This window comes from Lycorma delicatula, chromosome 7 (genome assembly GCF_047948215.1).
Source record: "Lycorma delicatula isolate Av1 chromosome 7, ASM4794821v1, whole genome shotgun sequence".
NCBI classification, from domain to species: Eukaryota; Metazoa; Arthropoda; class Insecta; order Hemiptera; family Fulgoridae; genus Lycorma; species Lycorma delicatula.
Window position 1 is genome coordinate 33,909,018 of NC_134461.1, and position 20,242 is coordinate 33,929,259.

Consider the following 20,242-nt stretch of genomic DNA (forward strand, 5'->3'; position numbering starts at 1 on the left):
CGCTGGTTCCGGAGGCTAAACAGAAAAAGAGATAATGTACTGCTAATTAATATCAATATTGACTAAATTTTGGACAAAAAAAGGATCAGGGGTCATCATAAAATAGTTAAGGGATCAATCCATTTGAAGTGACCCAAGGGTGGCTGCTTTGCCAATTAAAAAAAAACTGAAACTTACCCAGTTGTTTCCTATATGTCTTAAGGACCTAACAATTTTTTTTAATTTTTTTATTTAAGTAGTTTAGCTGCAGCAGCCATTTTTGTTGCAGTGTACACACCTATTTTTATAATTGTAAGGGTTTACAGAAAAAATAATAACTAAAAACTATTGGTCCTGGAAGGATGAAACAAAAAACAATTTACTTATATTTTTTCAAGGTAAATGATTGGTCCAGTAGTTTATTTACCTATCTCTGTTCTTTCTATGAGAGAATTACCAATAAAGTTTAACATGAAAAACTGTGAAATTTCACTTTTGGAAATTTTTTTCAAGAGGCAAGGGTGGCATACACAGTTGAAATAATTTTTTTATATGTAGGTGCATTCCTACATATAAAAACATATAATATGAAAACTGCAGTTGAATGGTTCAAACAAGTATATTTCAACTATAGTAATAAGTATAAAATATTAAAGTGCCAAGAAGACAAGAAACCTCCTTTGAGCACTTATTTAGCAAGTCAACATGGTATCAGCTTTTACAGGTTTTTCATGATTTTTGAAAAGTTATAACTTTTTTATTAATACAAAACATAAGAAACATTTTTATTTGCCATAAAGATCTAAAAAACACTAAGTTGTGCAAATTTGAGATTTTTATCACTAGCCCCATCAGACCTATTTGAAGTCAAAATTTGATTTTTTTTAAAATTAGTTTTCAAATATTCATAAAAGTTTAGGGGTAAGTATATCACCATTAATACTATTTATGGTAAAACTACTAACATATACCTACATATAAAAAAAAATCTAACTGTGTATGCCAACCCTGTCTCTTGTAAAAAAAGTGAAATTTTCACAGTTTTTCATGTAACAACTTTATTGGTAATTTTCTCATAGAAAGAAGAGAGAGAGATAAATAAACCAACGGACTAATTGTTTACCTTGAGAAAATAAGAACAAATTGCTTTTTGTTTCATCCTTCCATGACCAATAGTTTTTTAGTTATGATATTTTCTGTAAACCCTTACAATCACAAAAATACGTGTGCACACTGTAACAAGAATGGCTGCCACAGACAAACTGCTTAAGTAAAAAATTGTTAGGTCCTTAAGACATGTAGGAAAAAAGAGGGTAAGTTTTAATTTTTTTTGGATTGGTCAAGCAACCAGCTTATGTTTTTTTTTTGGGATACTTCAAATGGATTGACCCTACGGTAGAAAAAGGTAAATTTCAAAATATTAAAAGAAAAAAAAATTGTGACTGCCAACTTCCCCAACGTGTTTGTTGAGGAAGATGTTCAGTAACCAAATAATTCATCATTCAATTACTAAACTGAAAATCTGACTCTGGCAAAACAAGGTCAGAGGAATTACAGAATTGTATATTCTTTCCGCTGAAATATGTATAATAGTACCAATGGCTTGCTCTTGATTAAAATCAATAACACTGTGTGAAATGAAATAAATACACCCATACTGGCCAACACAAGTACAACATCCTTTACAATTTTATATTAGCATTTTGTTCAAAATAAGAAATTGCTGGTTTATTGTCTAGATCATTAAAATATTTTGGATGGAACCGATGTGGAATTTATAGAATGTTATGAACAGGGTACACATGAGTAGTGTTCCATACATCAGCAGTCGCGTTATTATACTGAAAGATCCGAATTCAAATCTTGCTAAAAAAGACATATCTACACTGGATGTAACATACTTTTTCCAACAGTATTCATTGGATATTTATTAACAGCACATTCTCAGGATGTTTGGCAATGGATGAGAGCAATTAACAACTACACGTGGGCTTAAAGTTTGTTATATGATAGAATAATGTCAGATGAAAACACACATGAAATAAACTATGAATATATAATACAATCACTTCATTAAATAAATTACGTGTATTGGAAAAATATTTAAAAGTGTTTCAGATAAAACAAATACTTTTAGCAACTTTTTTTTTAATGTTAAATACAGCAAACTCTCTTTATAACATCATAGTGTAGAAAGATAAGAATTTATGATTCTTGACTGTAAAAGTCCTACTTTACAAATAGGTTAAAACTCATTACTTCAAACTTAGTTAATAGTTTTAACAGAGTTAATTTAAAGAGTGAGTTTAAATGAAGTACAATCTATCTATGAACAGCTTCAATATTATCTAAAAAAAAAAATAAAATTTCAATACCTTGTTGAATATATAAAATAATTGTTAACCAGTTATAATGAATTCTACTTAGACTTTCCCAGAAAAACATTCTTATTAATATTATTATTACTGTTCTGTCAATTATTAATTCATTTCTATGTTATTATCTCTAACTTCTACTTAACTAAAGATTATCCCATGTTACATGTTTTTATAATATATTTGAGAATTTATGTTTGATTTATTGCAATTGCTATATTATTATAATCAAATAATATATTATTATTGCAATAATAATATTTTGCAATATTAATTTTATATATATAAAGTGTGTGTGTGTGTGTCTGTCATTATTGTATACTACAGTTATATGTCTTTAAGGGATATTTTATGGGATTATTTTTAGTTTCCTTAAGTCACATGATCATTGCTTCTGGATGGAGGGTGTTGGCCTGGGCATGCCACCGGATAAGACCGAAATCATAGTGATGTCTACTGCAAAGAGAAGACCAACTTTGGCATTCGAGATTCAGGGAAGGAAACTACTGTTGAAACCTGCCATTAAATATCTCAGGATCTGGTTTGGCACATACCTGAGATTTGGAAGGCATGCCCTTTAAGCCACTGAAAAGGCAGAGAGAGTAACATGATACATTGTGAGGATTTTGCCAAATTGTAGAAGGCCAGGTCAACAGCGGAGGAGACTGCTGACAGGGATGGCCCATGCACGCTCTTATACGGTGTTAAATAGGTTAAATAGGTCTGAGCAGACATTGTAATATATGGGACATACAGGAGAGCATTGGAGTCCTTTCACAGAAAATGCTGTCTACAGGTGGCAGCTGCTTACAAGACCATCTCCTGGGAAGTAGTGGAAGTGATAGGATTAATCCCAATTGATCTAGAGATAACTAATGGAGAAGTCTGCACGAACGCAGAACACTGACTATAGCTGAAAAGAAACATGTGAATTCAGACATTATGGAGGAGTTGTTAGGGCTGTGGCAGGAGAGGTGGGACCACAGTGTGAAAGGCAGGTGGACATATTTATTTATTGGGGATATTGGTAGATGGGTCCAGAGATCCCATGACTCAATGGATTTTAATTTAACGCAGCTTCTGTCGGGACATGGGATTTTAGAGCTTATTTGTTTAGATTTGGGCTTGATTACACAGACAGCTGCCTTGTATGTGGAACTGAAGAAATGTCCCACCACATCTTTTTCTGGTGTCCCCACTTTGAACCAGAGCGTGGCGAAGTCTAGGACGCGCTAGGTAGGAGTGATATGTTTTCACACGATGATTTCGAGCAGATTATAATAGTAAAGGAAGAGCAGTGGAATGCAGTGGCGAGATTTGCCAAGGCAGCAGACAAACTACACATCGCTGAAAAAGATCAAAGGGCAGATGGGTTTCTGGGCAGGGAACATGGCTGCGGTCGAGAATCTAGGGGTCCCTCCCCGAACTTGTGGGGGTCGACTGAACACAATGACGCCATGGTCACTTCTCCAGCTGGAGACTGTAGTAAGTAAGCTCCCCAACTTCTGAAGCAAAGTTTGGTAAGTATTCTGAAGCGGTCCTGGTAAGTATTGAGTTTGTGCATGGTGTTTGGGATTTGTGTGTGTGTGTGTGTGTATGTGTATGTATAAGTATTGTGTGGCTGTCGTGAGCATTCAGTGTTGTTTGTGATGACTGATTGTGCATGTGGGCATGTTGCACATTACTCGGCAGTTGCATGTCGGCTTGCGAAGGGCCTTTCATGGTACCAACATTGATGTTACCATGAGTAAGAACGTCCCTGGTAGGATTCTTAATTGGTCAGTAGTCGATGATTGCAAAAGCGATCACGGACTAATAGTTTTTGATTGGGTAGGTGGGCTGGGTAATGTCTTTAGGGCGGACGTTCCTGTTCAGCAGGGGCGCTGTACAGGCAGGCGGATTGGCCCAAGTTTTCTAACATTCTTGCGGCCAGGCTGCGAGTTTTTACTCAAAGTCTGAACGAGGTCCCATTAGACGACCTGGCAGAGAATTCCTCTCCTACGGTGGTAGAACCCGCTGAACACTCCATTCCAAGAAGTAAGGGTCGAGAGATAGTTGCTGGATGGTGGACTCGGGAATTGACCGCGATAAAGCGGACTGTGGGCCGGCTCAGGAGAGCCGCACAGCGTGCGGGTGATCGTGATCGGCGTGCAGTCTTGATTGTGGATTATCGCCGGAAGAGGATCAAGTATTTTCATAAGGTTAGGTCTTCTAAAAGTGATTCCTAGCGCTCTTTTGTTCAGGAGCAAGGGAATAAGGATCCATGGGGTGTCGTTTATCGAGTTCTTGGTCATAAGCGGAAAAGGACATTCTTCTGTCGGCTCTCTCGATCCAAGACGGTGTTATTATGGATAAAGATCTGTCCTTACTCATCTAGTGGACAATCTACTTCCAGATGATATCGAGGTTGGTGAGACCTCGTATCATCGACGTGTCCGAAAGGAAGTTGCTGGTTTTCGCTCTGATATCGTGTCTTCAGAAATTACCGAGGCGGAAGTCCGCCAAGTAATTTGTAGCCTGGCTAGGAATAAAGCCCCCGGATATGATGATGATATCACGGTGGAAATCCTTGTTCGCACTCTGCCTTTGATTCTTGGTACATTGACTAGGGTTTTCAATAGGTTGTTGTTTACTGGGCACTTCCCAGCATGTTGGAAACGAGGTGTTTTGAAACTGCTCTTCAAGGGTAGCGACAAGGATCCCACTGTTAGTTCCTCTTACCGTCCTCTGACGTTCTTGCCTGTTGTAGGTAAGGTTTTCGAGAAGGTCCTGTACCTCCGTATCAATAATAGGTTAACTTCTAACCATATGCTGATAACGACCAGTGTGGTTTCCGCCCCGTTAAGGGCACAGAGACGCGCTTCTTAGGGTTATGGATTTGGTTTCAGCCAGCGAGTGCAAGTACGTTCTCTGTGTCTTCTTGGACATATCCAGGGCGTTCAACAACTTGTGGTGGCCCTCAGCCCTGTTTCAGCTGCAGCAGCTTGGTTGCACTCTAGATAAGATTAGAACTCTTTCGAGCTACTTCAGCAACAGAACTGTCGTACTTCGTGACGGCAGTTCGGAGGTAGGAAAGACCCTGTCTAATGGTTGTCCACAGGGCAGAGTTCTAGGTCCACTCGTTTGGGTGGTTGAGTTAGATTCTCTCATGCGAATGGGCTGCTGCTGGTTGAGGGCAATTCGCGTGCCGAGATCGAGCTCAGAGCGACACAAGCATGTAAGGTGCTAAGGTATTCAGGAGTCTTCAGCATAAGATGGTTTTCAGTGCGGAGAAAACCACTATGATGTTTTTGAAGAGCCGCCTAGCCGCCACTCGCCACCCGCGGGTTATGATGGACGGCCTTCCAATTAGGTATGTCACCATTCAGAAGTATCTGGGTGTTATCCTTGATGAGAGGCTTCTCTTCAAGGAGCACCTCCATTTTGTAGCGAAGAAGGTTATCGATGTTTTCTTCGGTGTTTGTAGAGTCATCCATCCTGACTGGGAATTGAATTACTGCACCAATCGTATTCTTTACAAAGGTGTCTGCGAGGCCATAATGTTGTACGCTGCGCCCGTCTGGGCTCATCGTTTACAATTCCAATGTTATAGGGACATCTCTTTTACGAGTCCAGCGTCTTCTTTTGTTAGCTATTGTCGGTGGCTGCATGACTGTTTCGGGAGAGGCAGTCACTTGATTGCCGGCATGAAACCCTTGGATATTTTGGCTACGGAACGTAGCCAGCGGTATATCTCAAAGAAGGGAGGACTTTTTACGTCAGGACGTATGGAGAAATTGAAGACCAAGGTTTTGACTCTTGGCAAGCTAGATGGAACGATTCTTCTACTGGTCGATGTACGCATGGTATCTTTCCAAATGTTAGGGAGTTGCGTGCTATTAGCTGGGTTTCCCCCAATCGGCATATCACTCAATTTTTTGACATGGTGCTTTTAAGGATAGTTTGGCTAGGTTTAGGTTGGTTGGCTCCGGCTTGTGTCCGGAATTTATGGTCGATGACACGGTGGACCATGTCCTTTATGTCTGTCCGAGGTACGAAGCTGACCGAACCAGAGTTAATAGGAAACTTAAGAGAGTGAACTCCTTCTTTCTCGCAGAGAATGAAAGATTGTGGCAGGCTTCCTGAAATTCCTCGCCCGTAGGGCGGTCGAGAGAATTTAGCACAGTAGGAACCCGGGTGGCTAGGGTTCGTCTGGACAGTTTTATTGACCGAAGGTAGGCGCTGCGGCAGCAAGCCACGGTTAGTTAATAAGAGGTGTCAAATAATTGTTAAGCTGTCGGCGGAACGGCGCTGCACTGCCGGGGACATGGGATGCCATGCAGCCGTGGGCTGTAGCGGCGTTTTGACGAGGGCATTTTGAACGAGCAAACGACACTGTCGGCGGGGTGCGGCTGCGCTGCCGGGTGCATGGCACACCATGCAGCCGTGGGGTGTAGCGGCGCCTCGACGGCGGTTTATTGTGGTGAATGTCACGCGGGACTGTGATGGAGCTGAGTGGAAGTAGGCGATCAATCCGCCTCTCCTAGACCAGACCGGAGTCCGTAATAAACCTAAGTCAGGGGTTTCATTAAAATTAAGGTAACGTAAGTTGAGTTCATTAGGGGAACTAGGACTAAATTTCGTTGTTGCGATCATCACTTTTGGTGGTATGTTGTTGTTATTTGCCTCGAATTACGAGACATTCACGAAATTGGCTCATTATAATAAGTATAACTAGGCGCGTGGTTCGCTCTAACCGAGCTCGGTTAGCTAGTTCAGATGGCGACAATGTAGGGCGTTCAAGATGTCCGGACGAGGCCTACAGCGAAGGCAAAAAGCTGAGTTAATAAATCACCGATGCAAATGTCTACCAAGGCATTTACATTGGTGGCATCCCAACAGGCCAGGCTTATTACTGTGAGATGTAAAACGTCGGAGGGCAAAAGACGACTCCCGTTAAAGCCCATCAGAGCTATGAACATGGGGGGGGGGGGCGACCGGAAGAATCACAAGGCGGATGTCTTCCCCTACGGAGTTGGGATGTGCCTTTAGGGGCATCTGGGCTAGGAACGATAGGGTGGTGTGGCGACCGGAAACGTCACAAGGCAGGTGTCTTCCCCTACGGGGTTGGAATGTGCCTTTAGGGGTTTTTTGTATACAATGACTAATGGTAATAAATATTTATTTATTCTTTTACTAATATAGGTATCAACCAGTGGCAGCTCATAGCTAAACTTAGTGGGGGTGCTGCTCCAAAGTCTTTGTTTTAAAGGAAACAAATATTAATACATTAATATTAATATAAGGTTAAAGTTTTCTGTAAAATTAAAGAACCGAAAAAAATGAATCAAATAGAATAGCTGATAGCAGGATAATAATCTAATTCTACATTTCACCACATTCAAGAAAATGTTACATGTAACGCATGCTATGTGCTATATGTGCATGCACACAACAGTCAAACATCATGCCGCTGCAACTGTGAAGTACACAGTTCCATACAATGATTTTTGTATCTTTTTCACAAACTGGGGAATGGCTACTGACATTAAGCTTAAGGATTATATATTGTACAAGTATAAAGAAAAGGTTTCATTATATTAGATTTTATTGATAATATCAAGTGGAAATAGAGATGCAGTATAGTTCCACAGTACCTATATGTGAGTTGCCACTAGTATCAACTGTTATGATATGTAATGTTTTCTAAATTTCGCATAATTATAGATTTTATGAATTTTGAAAAATATTATATTAATTCTGAAGATAATTAAAACTAGATAATTTCAATATTATATAAAGAATTATTTGCTACACTAAGAGGCATAATAAGCTATAAAATTATAACAACACACCTCTGATCCAACACCTTGTTGCCAGAGTATAATATCATCAGATTCTTCATTCTCATTCTTAGAATTCACATGGAATGCTGGCTTAAGTGAAGCAACATTTTTGCATGATGCGGGATAACAAAAATAATAATTATCATTTAATTCTGAATAAATATTGGCAGATGAACTAGTAACATTTCTTTTTCCTATAAACTGAAATCAAATGTTTATTAGTAAAGACTTGTGCTAATCATAATATAAAAATACCATTTAACCCTCTCAACCAATACAAAACATGAATATGTCTGGCTCTAGCCAAGCTCATACAGTGGTAACATGCAAATGCATTACTTTATTGATAATTTTTCTTGCTTATTGTGCTTTATATAGTAATTAAATGTTCACTTATTTTGAATTTTAAAATGTTTTTAATATCTTTTATTTAACAATATACTAGATTTGTTCATTTATAACAAAAAAAAAAGAATAAAATAAAATGAATCGTGAATTTCTTAAGAAAAAAAAAGTTTGTTTATCTACAACTTAATTACCATTATTAACAAAATTAATAAAGCAATATTAATAAACAGATTTGATGTTAATTATCCAAAATTAGTTTGGATTCCCAGATAAATAAGATACATTTAGTTTTGAATGTATTTATTTACCTGTGCTGGAAGTGCAGAGCATCTCCACACAATGAATGCTCATTCAATTCAATTTATTTTTACAGTTCCACACTAAAATTACAAATATTTGTTGAAATATACAACAGTAAAGTATCTAGTTACTAATTACAACAATATAGTACAACTCTGAAGTACAATGTTATAATAAGAAATGTTATACATGTTAAATAATACAATAAAAATGTTGTAATATACATGGTAAATAAATGTAAAATAAGTGAAATTAAATTTTTTATTCAAAATGGAAAGAGAGTTACAGATCTCTTAAATTTAAATCTTAAAATTTAAATCTTTGCGTTGAGATACCATCACAAGAAATAAAGGAACAAACACTGTGCAGATGCTTAGGCTTAATGATTTGAACTAAATTACACAGATTATATTACAACATATTATCAATTTAATACACTTTGTTCTTATCATTATAAGAGATTAGTTAAAACACTTTTCAAAGGAGCCTATTCCAAATCACTCTAACAAAAGAAATTATTTTAAATTAATCAAAATAAATACAATACTTTCAAATGAGAATAACCAATCTTTGAAAGCTTTTAAGAATATCACCATTGAGAAAGATGTATCACTGATAGGCAAATAATTAAAGACTCTGGGTGCTCAAAAATAAGAAAATGCCTGAATGCTTCATTATTGGCTTGAATTTGAGTGACATGGTTTTGTAACCTTAATATATTAAAATGTACATTTAAATTATCCACTAAATTCCTACTCCTGATATAAAAAGTTCTCAGTACTTATATACATATTGTAACAAGACCAGTACAATGGACATGAGTAATGGATTCCTGCCAATTAAGAAGAAAGTAGAAGAAAATACAATAAAAAGAATCCAGAAGAGAACTAATAGGAATTCTTTTTCTAAGGCTAACACGTCCATTTAAAAATCAATCTTTGTCATACTGTCCCTAGCACACCTAAAACAGATGTTGTTCCATGAGAAGAATTACTGGACCAGACTAGGAATTCATGGAAAAATGTAAGAACTCAAATGACTGTTCTCATAGTTCAACTTGGGTCTGGTTCTGCAGGTCAAGAGGATAGGAGTATAAATACCAGTACTTCAAGTAAGACGAGTTAAGATGAATACTGAGCGAAGAGTTTAAGCAAAAGTAGTTAAGTCAACATAGTTCTGGTGAGGATAGTGGGGGAATGCAGGAAGTTGTTTGGCGAGTTACAATAGAAAATTAGTGAAAGGAGTAAGTATTAAATTTATTCATTAACTGTAGAGTAGTTTTACTTGTGAACAACAAAGGTACATGCAGAGAACAGAATTGAATGAACTTTACACTAATCATATCTTCATAGTAATACAATACCAGTCGTTAAGAGGCGTAAATATTAGTGGTCATGATAATGTCTTCTTACCTTACTTGAAATTAGAATATGTAAGTAATAATAATAATAATAATTATTATTATATATATTATATAGTAATTAACATATAATAATAATTATTATTATTACTGTTGTGGTTGTGATCAATATTATTATTATTATTATTACTGTCATTTTTATTATTACTGATTTGTCTTATTTTATTTATAAACATTCTTATATTATTAATCTCTCAATATCCTGATCGAGTTGCGAACACAATATAAATGCCTAACGGGAAAAATATTAAATTGTAAAAAGAAAGGCAATACATGTTCAGATCTTTTAACACCAAATATTAGCTGTACTAGTAATATAAAATTAATTATACAAATTCTTTATATGTAATTTCAGAGAGCAATTTTTATCAAGTACAAACTTTAAGTATTTGATATTATCAGTGCGCTCAATAACCATACATTACATGTACATTTAAAAAAAAGTGGAAGACAACTGACTCACTCAACATAATCCCTCAACATATCAACACAGAAAAATGTATTTAGCTTTTTTTAGCTCAAAGTTAATTCATTCAAGGTAAACCATATTTTTAATAAATCAAGATCACGTTTCATGTCCGACTTTAACTGTTCAGAAGTTTTAGAGTTATAGCACAGTCACATCATCAGCAAAAACAGCTTAAAAAACCCTTGAAAGAACTGGAGCATAAATTATTAATAAAAACTAGAAAAGAATAGCTTCAAGGACAAACCTGTTGGGGAACTCCACATATTACTGATCTAAAAACACTGTATTGATCTTTTATATTTACACATTGAATTCGTTCGGTTAAATAATTTATAAACCATTCCCAAATTATTCCTCTAAAACCTGCTTCCAGCAAATAAAGACTGTAAAATATTAAGGTCTACACTATCAAATGCTTTAGTGATGTCTATGAATATATCACCTACAGAATGTTTCTTATTTAGACCTTTATAGATGACAGATAGAAATTTTAATAACGCATCACCTGTTGATTTGCCTTCAATAAAGCCAAACTGATTTAGTGAAAAAAATTTTATAAGCTAAAAAAGAGCTTCCCTTTTTTAACAAAGGAATGACGACTCTACTGCAGATTTTAAGACTTAAAGGAAATTTTCCACTTTCAAAACTCAGGTTGATCCAAAAGGCCAAAACTGAAGATAAAATATCCTTAACTTCTTTTAAAGTAAATGCAAAAGTATCCTGATCCCTGAAGCTTTATTTAATTTCAACCATTTTATAATCAAAGCTACTTCTTCTGCACATGTATGAGAAAAACAGAAAGAATTACGTATATGAGTTTGTGGGAAAAGTAGTTTATAATACCTACTTTCATTTCCTCAATAATAACCAAGGAATCACTTAATAAACTTACCCTATCAAATCTTAATTTATTTTCCCCCTTCCCTAATATACAACTAATTGTCTGCCACTGTTTCTTTACATTATTTTTATTTTATTTTGAATAAGTTACTGTCTTTTACTACTTTCTATACCCTATTTTAGATGTTCACTATAAGTTTTAAAATAGCTCTGTAACCTTTTATCATCAAATCTGTTTTTAACTATCTTTTACAATTTATTTCTGAACTATTACCTGATACACAAGTTGTCTGTCATCCAAGATTTCAACATATTTTGTTTTTTAACAAACCGATTAATTTTGATAGCCTCTTCTAATAATCTATTAAAAATATTAAACTGAAAAGCAATATCTACACTGTCCAGACTAAATTAAATTGATCAATCTTTAAGAGCTCATAATCAAATTTCTTCAGTACAATTCTGATCTAGAGGAAATGAATGTCATATTTTTAAAAATTCTAATAACTAAGTCATGATCATTACAGCCTGAAGAAATAACACATAATTTCTAACTACAGCTATTTTCTTTTGTCCTAAAATATATATAATCCAAATAGCTTCCAAATACTCAGGTTGGAGTATTTATTAATTTGTTCAACCAAGCTAGCCATAATTCTAAAGCATGAGGTGAATCTTATAAGATTATTTAACATAATTATTATCATTTGAGCATAATAGTACATTAATTAACTCTGGAAGGAAACTTGTCAGCACAAAGGAATGCAATCTTTACATAGTAATAACAGAAAAAGAAAATTTTAGATAAGGAGACATTAACCTTGGTTGCATCTCCTGCATTCATAGCAACCGGCTCTGCCACAGCCGTGTACAGTTTAGACATGAAAATTAATATTCCACCAGACCAATAATTTTCTTTAGTTTATAAAACTAAGATTTATATTATATCTGTTGAATCCATTTGTTTTATCAATATTTCAAATAGTATTATAGCATCAGGCAATTTATTTAATGAATATAAATAAAAATAAAAAAGTCTTCTCTTAAACTATTCATATTTTGGTGTGTTACTACAAATTCATTACTGTCAACACAAAAATCATTAACAAGTAAAAGTGAACAATTTAAAAATTTATTGCCATTCAGATTATAGAAAAGAAATACCTACTAATAAAAAAAAATTAATTATGGCCTAAAAAATCAAAACCTAAACCGACAACGATTGTTAATGTCTATATGCCTACAAGCGCCCATGATGATGATGAGGTAGAGTGTGTATACGAAGAGATTGATGAAGCAATTAAACACGTAAAAGGAGATGAAAATTTAATAATAGTTGGAGATTGGAATGCAAGCATTGGAAAAGGCAAGGAAGGAAATATAGTGGGTGAATACGGGCTGGGCAAAAGGAATGAAAGAGGGGACCGACTTATAGAATTTTGCACGAAGTATAATTTAGTAATTGCCAACACCCAATTTAAAAATCATAATAGAAGAATATACACTTGGAAAAAGCCAGGCGATACTGGAAGGTATCAGATAGATTATATCATGGTTAAGCAAAGATTTAGAAATCAACTCGTTGACTGCAAAACTTACCCTGGAGCAGACATTGATAGCGACCATAATTTGGTGATAATGAAATGTAGATTGGGGTTTAAAAACCTGAAGAAAAGGTGTCAGATGAATCGGTGGAATTTAGAGAAGCTTGAGGAAGAGGAGGTAAAGAAGATTTTTGAGGAGGACATCGCAAGAGGTCTGAATAAAAAAGATAAGGTAGAAAATGTAGAAGAAGAATGGGAGAATGTTAAAAAGGAAATTCTTAAATCAGCAGAAGCAAACTTAGGCGGAATAAAGAGAACCGGTAGAAAACCTTGGGTTTCAGACGATATATTGCAGCTGATGGATGAACGTAGAAAATATAAGAATGCTAGTGATGAAGAAAGTAAAAGGAACTATCGGAAATTAAGAAATGCTATAAACAGGAAGTGCAAACTGGCGAAAGAAGAGTGGATTAAAGAAAAGTGTTCAGAAGTGGAAAGAGAAATGAACATTGGTAAAATAGACGGAGCATACAGGAAAGTTAAGGAAAATTTTGGGGTACATAAATTAAAATCTAATAATGTGTTAAACAAAGATGGTACACCAATATATAATACGAAAGGTAAAGTCGATAGATGGGTGGAATATATTGAAGAGTTATACGGAGGAAATGAATTAGAAAATGGTGTTATAGAGGAAGAAGAGGAAGTTGAGGAGGATGATGGGAGAAACAATACTGAGATCTGAATTTAAGAGAGCATTAAAAGATTTAAATGGCAGAAAGGCTCCTGGAATAGACGGAATACCTGTAGAATTACTGCGCAGTGCAGGTGAGGAAGCGATTGATAGATTATACAAACTGGTGTGTAATATTTATGAAAATGGGGAATTCCCATCAGACTTCAAAAAAAGTGTTATAGTTATGATACCAAAGAAAGCAGGGGCAGATAAATGTGAAGAATACAGAACAATTAGTTTAACTAGTCATGCATCAAAAATCTTAACTAGAATTTTATACAGAAGAATTGAGAGGAGAGTGGAAGAAGTGTTAGGAGAAGACCAATTTGGTTTCAGGAAAAGTATAGGGACAAGGGAAGCAATTTTAGGCCTCAGATTAATAGTAGAAGGAAGATTAAAGAAAAACAAACCAACATACTTGGCGTTTATAGACCTAGAAAAGGCTTTCGATAACGTAGACTGGAATAAAATGTTCAGCATTTTAAAAAAATTAGGGTTCAAATACAGAGATAGAAGAACAATTGCTAACATGTACAGGAACCAAACAGCAACAATAAAAATTGAAGAACATAAGAAAGAAGCCCTAATAAGAAAGGGAGTCCGACAAGGATGTTCCCTATCTCCGTTACTTTTTAATCTTTACATGGAACTAGCAGTTAATGATGTTAAAGAACAATTTAGATTCGGAGTAACAGTACAAGGTGAAAAGATAAAGATGCTACGATTTGCTGATGATATAGTAATTCTAGCCGAGAGTAAAAAGGATTTAGAAGAAACAATGAACGGCATAGATGAAGTCCTACGCAAGAACTATCGCATGAAAATAAACAAGAACAAAACAAAAGTAATGAAATGTAGTAGAAATAACAAAGATGGACCGCTGAATGTGAAAATAGGAGGAGAAAAGATTATGGAGGTAGAAGAATTTTGTTATTTGGGAAGTAAAATTACTAAAGATGGACGAAGCAGGAGCGATATAAAATGCCGAATAGCACAAGCTAAACGAGCCTTCAGTAAGAAATATAATTTGTTTACATCAAAAATTAATTTAAATGTCAGGAAAAGATTTTTGAAAGTGTATGTTTGGAGTGTCGCTTTATATGGAAGTGAAACTTGGACTATCTGAGAAGAAAAGATTAGAAGCTTTTGAAATGTGGTGCTATAGGAGAATGTTAAAAATCAGATGGGTGGATAAAGTGACAAATGAAGAGGTATTGCGGCAAATATATGAAGAAAGAAGCATTTGGAAAAATATAGTTAAAAGAAGAGACAGACTTATAGGCCACATATTAAGGCATCCTGGAATGGTCGCTTTAATATTGGAAGGACAGGTAGAAGGGAAAAATTGTGTAGGCAGGCCACGTTTGGAGTATGTAAAACAAATTGTTGGGGATGTAGGATGTAGAGGGTATACTGAAATGAAACGACTAGCACTAGATAGGGAATCTTGGAGAGCTGCATCAAACCAGTCAAATGACTGAAGACAAAAAAAAAAAAAATTATGGCCTATTTTATTAACAGTTTCCATGTTAAACTGACAATAAGCTTATAAGCTAGATAAATTATTCATTGTAGTAATCATCTTCACAGGAGCTAGGATTCCTTCAGCATCAAAAGTTTTCCATTTTGAATCCATTAACCTGTGGAAAAGTGAATTCCGACATCACTCCATCTTCCAAATCTATGAGTCTTGTTCACATAGATTGGAGCTGCTGCTTACATGAACAGTCAACTTGGGTATCCTCACGTCATTTGTGTTAAAGTTACATCTCTCTCTTCGCTTGTCCAAAATGCATACCAAAACATTCACAATCCAAAATGTCTCACAAGTTTCTCAATGATCCCAGCTGAAGCGTTGGAATTGATCTTCCCCAGCCTGTGACAAATGTCACAGACTGATTCCCATTAGATTTCTATGTCCAAAGCAGCAACAATGTCTGTTACCAATTTGTACATATCTTCTTTGGCAGCTTCCAGCATCCCATGAATCTGAATGGTGTTGGATCGTGAGTACTGATTGTTTTCATCGACTTCAGCCTCCAGTACTTTGATTTTATTTTTAAGATTGACATTTTCCTGCTTAAGATTTTCAGTCTTCATTATAAAACATTTTATCTGCTGAACTTGTTCATCCAAAAGTTTCTTTTGATCATTTACTATACCTTGTTCAGTACTCAAAGGATGTGTTCATTTCTTTTTCCATTTATCTTCATTAGCTTCTTCTAGCATGAAGATGATAACCAAAGATAGATGGCTTTCCCTTCCTCTGAATCAGCACTCGCTTGCATAAACTTTTGTCTTGATGTAGTGCGAACCGGACAGCAGCATAATTGACTCAGAAAAATATTATATTAAACTCCTTAGTCATGTTGTCACAAGTAGAGTGGCAACACCGTTTACAATCACTACATGAAACTTCATTACATGTTGAAATCGACTTATTACATACTTTGCAATTACTTAACATCTTATTAAGTTGACAGAAACAAATTGTATAAAAAATAATGCATGCAAATAAACTAGATTTTTAACACAATGATTCTGACAAAAAGGTCCGATAAGATAGCACACTAATATATCATTTATCATACAGCACAAAATAAGACTAGTTACTGATAATGGAACCCACCGGGTTGGTCTAGTGGTGAACGCGTCTTCCCAAATCATCTGATTTGGAAGTCGAGAGATCCAGCGTTCAAGTCCTAGTAAAGCCAGCTATTTTTATACGGACTTGAATACTAGATCGTGGATACTGGTGTTCTTTGGTGGTTGGGTTTCAATTAACCACACATCTCAGGTATGGTCGAACTGAGAATGTACAAGACTACACTTCATTCACACTCATACATATCATCCTCTGAAGTATTATCTAAACGGTAGTTACCGGAGGCTAAACAGGAAAAAGAAAAGTTACTGATAATGGAGCACTGGGCACTCCCTTCTGATCTCAGCAACTTCCAACTCATAACTCATTCACTTATAATTTGTAGTTTTGGCTTAAAGCTATAAATAGATTATTCTTTTATCTACAACATAAAAAGGATGGACAAAAAATCTAAAGCAAGCAATCGTTATGTAAAAGAGCTTACAAATAAAAAAGAAATCTGGTAGTATTACCTCAGATTTAAGAGTAGCAAACATAATTTAATACAACAATAATGAATTAAATCAAGTATTTCCTTAAAATAATTAACAATAAAATCCCTCCATAACTCCACCCAACATTCAAATAAAACCTGTTGAAAATTATAAAAATACTGTTGTCTATAGTCCACTAACTCACCCCCTATAGACTACATCATCAGAAAAGGCAAATCCCAATATATCAGAATCATCCACTCATTATTAAAAAAGCGCACACTTGTTTATCAATATGCATTAACTGAGACTGAAAAATATACCTGTCAGATTTTTGGTCATTTTAAAAAGGTGCAATGTAACCTTTCAGAAAAAAGCAAAACAAATCTTCCCATAGACGGAACAAAATCATTAAACACAATGACTTTTTTTAAACTCCAGGACCACTGTTAGGTATTGCTTCAGAGGATGAGATGAATAACAATTTTTGTAGCGTGTAAAAATGCCATGCCTGATCAGGATTTAGAATATATAAACTACACTGCTCCCACAGTACATTATTTATAATGAAAAATAAAGCTCTACTTTAAATGAACACTTAAAAATATATAATTACAATATAGCCAGCTCACAGAGAAATATACGAAATACAACAACATTCACAAGACCTAGATACATCAATGAATTATATCAGATTATAAAATACATCAAGACACAACAATATTGTTGTTTGGAAGATGAAATTTCCTGTGTTAAGAAAAATTCCTTAACAAGAAAAGCAACAAAAAAAAAAACAAAAACTAAATAATTTTAATATAGAATAATGTAGATATTTTAAAATGTGATTATAAAGTGATTTTAATGGTTAGATTACATTTATAATTTTTATTTATTTACTATTTTATTCAATACAGCGTTTTAGTGGCGCCATCTAAGAACTAACTACATGGCGGGCATCTTCTGGAAAAGTACCAATCTCTTACTCTACTCTGGTCCAGTTCCTCAAACCTGATTTATGTCTGAAATAATCGCAATTCTGTTTTGTTCTGATGAAGTACATTTTTATCTGATGAATGTCATTAAAACTAGCAAATTGCCTGCAATCAGCCATTAAAAATCTTTAAAAGAGTTTGATTAGAAATTAGCATTATCCCAAATAAGAGGTCTTAATTCTTTCACAATCACAGCAGTATTCTAGCAACAGTGAAAATTAATAGGGAATAATAAATAAATTATTGTCATAGAGAGGGGATCTATGGCATAAATAAGAGATCCCTTTTACCTAAAATCAATCTTATTCCTAGTCATAAGAATACATGGCTCTAACAAGACAGGAATAAAACACAACTGAAACTTGGTTTAGGATTCATCAAACTGGGAAATACAAGCCGGTCAACCTATTCACCATATTTCTTTTCAGAATTTTTTACTATAGAGTTATTAAAAATTTGTTTTGTATGAATATTCTACATTAAATTACACATACTTATAGCAAATACATTCTTATCTTTAAAAACATGCTGCAAGAGGTAATGTTAAACAGATATAAATGTTTTAAGAAACACTTATTTTCTATTCAATATACATTGTCTGTTATAAATAATTCAAACACAGCTAAAAGGTCACCAGTACTAAATGATACATCTTTCTGTTTTAATTGTTAAACTCTTTCTTCAAAGTATTTAGAAATATTTTTCATAATCTATATTCTGAGCAGTAAGGTAGAATGTAACATGACTGCTTGAGAAATTTTTTTGCTATTCATTCTTATCCTTGTTTGCAGTACCAAGACTTTTATTAAAAAATTCTGATTGTCTATGATAAAATTCACTGTAAATACCATGGATAAAAAATACTTTATTTATAGCATTATTAATCTAATAACATTTCTTCAACACACAAAAAAATTAATTACATAAGCTAATACAAGTTTTTTTTCTTACATATAATGAATGTCCTTCCAATAAAATAATAACATTCAAAAATAGGGCTAAATGTTTTGTCCTAATAATTTAATTTTTATAAAGAATTTTCTAGAAGACCTTTTTATGGCAACAAATATTATAGTCATCTTTCTATCATCTTCTACAGTAATACAAAGTAATACCTTTGACCCATTTATTTCATTACATGAATATGTCGAACAAATGATCACCTTTAATTTTATTTTTACTTTAAATTATGACTTAAGTTTTAATATATAAATCTCAAATGGTTTACTGCAAATAAATGTCCTATAACATTAGAAAATAGCAATGAGAAAAACTGAACTGCTTTAAAAGTAAATAAAAAATTGCACAACACTGCTTCACCTTTAAAAGTTTCATATTTTTTATTTAACAAAACAAATCAACAAGAAAATTAATTTAAAAAAGTAGCTAGATGTTAAAATGTAGAATACATTTAAAATGCTGTTAATACAGTGCTTGGTTAAAGCATAATTTTATAAAGGTCTGATTATAAAAAAAAAAATGGTACACAATTGAAATATAAACGGCCAATACAAAAATTGCAAATTAAAAGACAGCAATAACTTTATGTTAAATAAAACATGAAAGTAGCGTAAAGTGACATATAAAATCCAAACTGTGAAAGTGGACATAAGTCATCATACTACATTACGGGAAGTACCCGGTAAGAGTTATATAAAAAAAAAGATGGAGTTTATAAATGCCGGTAGTCCTTGAAGGACGTGCCAAAACTAAGAAGCTATAAATAGAATACAACATAATACTATTCGACTGATAACCGATTTGAATTGTACAGACTATCAACTAATTATTAAATTTTAACTTACCTCATTTAGAAATAATGATCGTTTAGGTTCATTATGGGACAAGCGAGGATGGGTCACGTGTTTTTTCGTCGTTATTAACTGATTCACTGGAATAAATCTGTTTGTAACAGTTCTAAAACAAATAGCCATTACAATTAAATGTACAAATCAAAAATTAATTCCAATGTTACCAGTTTTTCATACGAAAAGCGGCCCTCGTCTACATGACTCGACAGCTAACCTCTGAAACCTCTTAAATATCACTGCAGAAAGCAGCTGCCAAGACCTTGCAAAACATTAAATAACAGCTGACCATTCGAGGTTATGTAAGAACAGTGTTAAATTTTTTAAGACTGTTACTTGTGAAACTTAAACTTTTAATAGAAATAATTAAGTTTTTATTTGCCAAATATTTTTAAATTGAGAAATATTAGGCAATGATAAATTAAATTAGTTATCATCCAGTGTTAACTGTAGTAATGCAACTAGTAAACATTTCCATACCGAATCTTTCATTCTGTAGTAGCCAACGAAAACCAAACTTATCAACTA

The 20,242-nt window shown here is 34.2% G+C and overlaps 1 protein-coding gene across 2 annotated transcripts in view; it reads right to left on the minus strand.

The window, feature by feature from the left end:
- The window catches only part of LOC142327313 (uncharacterized), a 48,419-nt gene extending 28,446 nt beyond the window's left edge, over positions 1 to 19,973 (minus strand). The window contains exons 1-2 of one of the 2 annotated variants that reach the window (XM_075370232.1): positions 19,712 to 19,973; positions 8,189 to 8,380 (exon numbers count right to left, since the gene is read on the minus strand). In XM_075370232.1, the coding sequence (XP_075226347.1) occupies positions 8,189 to 8,380; positions 19,712 to 19,840 (321 nt within the window). In that variant the 5' untranslated portion in view covers positions 19,841 to 19,973. The remainder of the gene's footprint in view (positions 1 to 8,188; positions 8,381 to 19,711) is intronic. The other variant, XM_075370233.1, reaches the window with a different exon arrangement.
- Positions 19,974 to 20,242: the final 269 nt, after the last annotated feature.